Source organism: Lygodium microphyllum, chromosome 24 (genome assembly GCF_053477565.2).
Source record: "Lygodium microphyllum isolate KBCC chromosome 24, Lygodium_microphyllum_v1.1.10, whole genome shotgun sequence".
NCBI lineage: Eukaryota > Viridiplantae > Streptophyta > Polypodiopsida > Schizaeales > Lygodiaceae > Lygodium > Lygodium microphyllum.
This window is the reverse complement of record NC_141158.1, coordinates 117,953,841-117,958,127: the sequence shown is the minus strand read 5'-3', so window position 1 is coordinate 117,958,127 and position 4,287 is coordinate 117,953,841. Positions and strand designations below refer to the sequence as shown.

General features: G+C 41.5%; 1 protein-coding gene across 1 annotated transcript; it reads left to right on the top strand.

Annotated features, from left to right (window-relative positions):
* The first annotated feature begins 1,551 nt into the window (after positions 1 to 1,551).
* LOC148015559 (uncharacterized) lies at positions 1,552 to 3,248 on the top strand. Its single transcript, XM_087665740.1, has 2 exons — positions 1,552 to 2,178; positions 2,655 to 3,248. Exons 1-2 carry the CDS (start codon positions 1,735 to 1,737, stop codon positions 3,174 to 3,176), a joined length of 966 nt encoding a protein of 321 aa, XP_087521866.1. The 5' UTR covers positions 1,552 to 1,734; the 3' UTR covers positions 3,177 to 3,248.
* Positions 3,249 to 4,287: the final 1,039 nt, after the last annotated feature.

Below are 4,287 nucleotides of genomic sequence, written 5' to 3'. Positions count from 1 at the left end.
TTGGAAATTTTCCAAAAGAGGACAATTTGCATGGTTTCAACACCTTGAATTTCAAGTTGTAATCACTTCATCATACTCTCTAGTATAACTTTGCTTTAGATTTGCTCTATATTGAGTATGCAAATTAGAAAGAGAGGCTATTCTATAATCTCTAAGATGCAATGTATCATTTGGAAGATGTCTAGTTTTTTAGGCATTATACCCTACCCTAGCATACCATCGCAACCCCTTGCATAGGATCACACAATGAAGAATGGTCCTCCTACTATTATAGCTCTTCAAAAAGGAACTCAAGGACCTAGCCAACTACTTGAACCCTTAAAGATTTGGTAGCACCTTTGACCCTAATAAGGATGTCTCATACACATTTTTAAAAATCCCAAATATCTTTGCCCAACATCCTAATTGTACCTAGTATTTTCATCCCAAAGACCTAGTCCAGTCTTTATTCAATCCACCAATTTCTTCGACCATACTTTTGTCACAACTATCCATTATATTAGACACTTCATATTGCTTCTTCCCATTTTCCCAACTCCTTATGAAGAATGACTCACAACTCTATTATTTTAAATGAACACGGGGATTGATTGACCCCAACAATGGTATAGTTCTATCTCCATGCTATACTTCTTTCTATTTATTTCCTAGAGTTACTTGATGACATCTAGGAGAGAAAGGTTAGTGCTAATAGGAACTATTTCTTATCCATCGCATCCCTTGCAACCCATGATTCTTACCACTTCTATCACCTAGGCTACAAACACCTCAAAATCCTATGACCGTTTTTCGTCTACAAAATCCAATCGCCCAACCTTTTTCCATCCACATCCACATCTCATGACTCCCATTCTCAAATAGGAGAGAGAGAGAGAGAGAGAGAGAGAGAGAGAGAGAGAGAGAGAGAGAGAGAGAGAGAGAGAGAGAGAGAGAGAGAGAGAGAGAGAGAGAGGCAAAACCTCTAATTTCACTACACTCCATTACACCCTGGGATTTTCAAATTAGTGATGTTGGTTGGGTGTGGTTACCAAGCTTAGTCTCTAACCCCCTAGCCCTCTCCCCTATATCACATCCAAGGCACATTAGCTATAGGACACATTGGAGCTTGCTTGGAAGACATGACCCCCTAGGATAAATGGGCTAATATAGGGGCACCAAACTTGACAGTGTGAAATCTAAAAGTAGAAGTAGGCATCTTTCTAGCACCATAGGCTACATTGTGCCACTTGATCATTAAGCATCTCTATGAAAAAAAAGGCTATGATACTGTTTTTGTCTACAATGGTTGTCGATATGGTTTTTTATGTTGTGAAAAAAATCCGAGTAAAGAAGTGAATGTTGGAGTCTCATTAATAAGATACTCAAGCTAGCAATCAAGAGCAAGGTGGTTTTCCTTCTCCATGGACGATTTGAACGACTTTGAGTGCTTTGCTAATGGCAACCAATTGTGACAAAAAAAGTAGCATTATGACGGGTCGTCCTTTATATATATATATATATATATATATATATTCGGGGTAACGAGCGGCGCTGAAGGCTAATCATCGCTAATGAGACGTGCGTGCGTGCGTGTGTGTGGGAATAAGAGATCGGAAGGGGCACAGATGTTGATGATAGCAGTCCGTCGACGACCACGATGATATGACGGCTGTTGTGCGACGATGCCGCTGATGATAGGGTTGTCGCAACGATGATGCCGATGCTGCTGTTGTTGTAGTTGGTACTGTTGCGACGATGACGAGGTTCAGCAGGAAGAGATGGCTGACAGCGCTGAGCCATGCGCTGAGCCGCCCTCCCTCTTCTTCATCCTCCTCCCAATCATCATTACTCAGCAGCAGCAGGCGGCGAGCCATGGACGCCAGCGTTGCCTTCATGACGCAAGAGTGCCAGCGCAGCTTGGAGGCATGGGCGGCGGCGGCAGCCGTCTCCACCAACCCTATCCTCTCTGAACTCCATCTCCAGGACGCAATGTGGATGATGGAGAGGCTCCTCAGCCACCACCTCTCCACCCCCCTCCTCCTCACACTCCTCCATCCTCCTAATGCCATCCCCCATCATCATCATGATCATCGCCATCACCATCACCATCATGATCCTCCAGCCGGCACATGTGACCAACCATTTGTCCATCACCCTGACTCACCACCCCCAGAGCAATATTCCCCGAAAACATTTCTGGTAAAAAATACGAACACCTTTAACGTTAAATTCTCAAGAGATTTCTTAAAGAATACCCACTATAATTCACACAATGTCAAGTACAACAATATCATGAGCTTTTGTAGGGGAGAGACTCCATACCTAGCTAAGTGCGGTTAGGGTTAGGGGGGCGGTTAGCTCCAACCCCACAAGTTAGCAGCCCCTCGCTCCTACGTTCATCTAGCTAGGTATGCCATGCCTCTCAAGCAAAAGCCTATGATGTTGACCACTAAAGGGAAAAAGCAAGGGAGCACAACCCCTTTTCCTATATAAGGAAAATGTCTAAAACTTCTTGTGTTTGAATTAGATTGCTTGTATCTTTGCCAATTTGTTATATCTAAAAGCTCTATGTTTCAAAGCTTTTCTCTTTAGATATTGAAGGTTCCATTAAAGAAAGTTTGCAATTTGATTCATTTTACATTAAACCTCGAGTTTTTGTGAACATTGCCCACTAGGAGGAGGAGGAGGAGGAGCATGACTATGTTGTTGATGAGGATGAGGAGGTTCACAATGATGTGGGTTCCATTGGCTCTCCCCCACTCCGAGCCTCTTCTTCTTGGTCTGCCCTCCTCTCTGAGGCTTGCACTCGTGCCCTCTCCCTCCACCGCCACAGTGACCTCCTTACTCTCCTCCACGCCCTCCTCCACCAGGTTGCCGACACCAATGCCCTCCTTCCTTGCCGCCATCGCCTCTTCCTCCTCCTTGATACCGTCCAAAACTCCTCCTTCCCTCGGCCCATCACCACTGAAGGTAGCACACCCTTCCCCCCTACCCTCAATGCACTTGAGGACGCCCTCATCAAGATCTTAGGGAGTCTACCCCACTCTGATGTGGAGCAAGTGTTCATTGAGTGGATTAATAAACAAGAGGAGGTGGCCCCAGAAGCTCTTTGGCCAGATCTAAGGCCAGGTTTTCACCAATGGTATGATTGTCTCACTTGGACACATGGATTTATTGAAGCATGTTGTCCAACTTAGACTTTCCTCACACCTTATTTCAAAATATGTATTTTTCCAAAGAAATTCAAATTTCAAGACTAAATTTTCAAAGGCATCTTATTTTAAAGTGATTATATTCAAGATAGACCGCATGTACTGATCTTTGTTCGAGTTTGCATACAATCCCTTCAAATGAAGCGTCCTAACTTTATGAAGAAGAATGAGAACATGATAGCATTTAGAAACCATATAAATAACGTGCCTTTAAGTACTATACATGAACAACATAATGTTGTGTATTTTGATGAAAAAATAATCAAACATTGATAGTTTAGGAAAGAACCAAGTAAAACATATCCATTCTATACACCTCCTTTAGAATCTTAAGTGTAGAATTTTTTGTATGTGCAACTTGTTGCTCTTAGGTTCTCTTCTTAAGCATACAAAAACATTAAGGTTTTTATTAGAGATTAAAAAGTGCGACACCCTTTAGACTATGTCTTTTGTTATTCTACAAACATAAAACATACTATGAATACAATGCATGCCACCTTAGAATTTAATAACCTTGCATTAAACCTCTCATTGTTTGTGTTCTCTTATTGAGCTTGATATTTCACACTACCTTTTATGTTCTCCCATTGGATTTGAGCTCTCAATTTTTGTTTTTACCATATATAGTAGTTGAAATGCCGTTAAAGATGATGCATTAGAATCTAATGTTTGTTTGTATAAGGCTGTTTACAATTTAAGTACAATGACATCTTCTACAAATATCCTCAAAATATCTACTTTTTGCTAGGTTTTTTCCATGTATCATAGGTATTGTGGAGCTTGATTAGTTCACAAATGAGTCAATACATAATCCATTCTTTCATGAGCTGATACAATATACAATATCAACATGATCTAATTTGCCTTCATGCCCATTGTCTCCCGAAAGAAGAGTGGATGCAAGCACAAAGAAGAAGTGTCTCTTGCTTAGTCCCTCACTCTCTCCCTTATAGTCTCACTTAGTCTTTTGCATCTCACATCCTTTCTCAAATACTGAAGCTATGGTGGCTTCCAAGCTTCCTATACTAGTGATGATTGAAGGGAAGAAGAAGAAGAAGAAGAAGAAGAAGAAGAAGAAGAAGAAGAAGAAGAAGAA

Coding starts and splice junctions, on each gene's coding strand:
- LOC148015559 (XM_087665740.1), top strand. CDS start 1,735: ATGACGAGGTTCAGCAGGAAGAGATGGCTGACAGCGCTGAGCCATGCG. Junction 2,179..2,654: donor ATTCCCCGAAAACATTTCTG/GTAAAAAATACG, acceptor ATTGCCCACTAG/GAGGAGGAGGAGGAGGAGCA.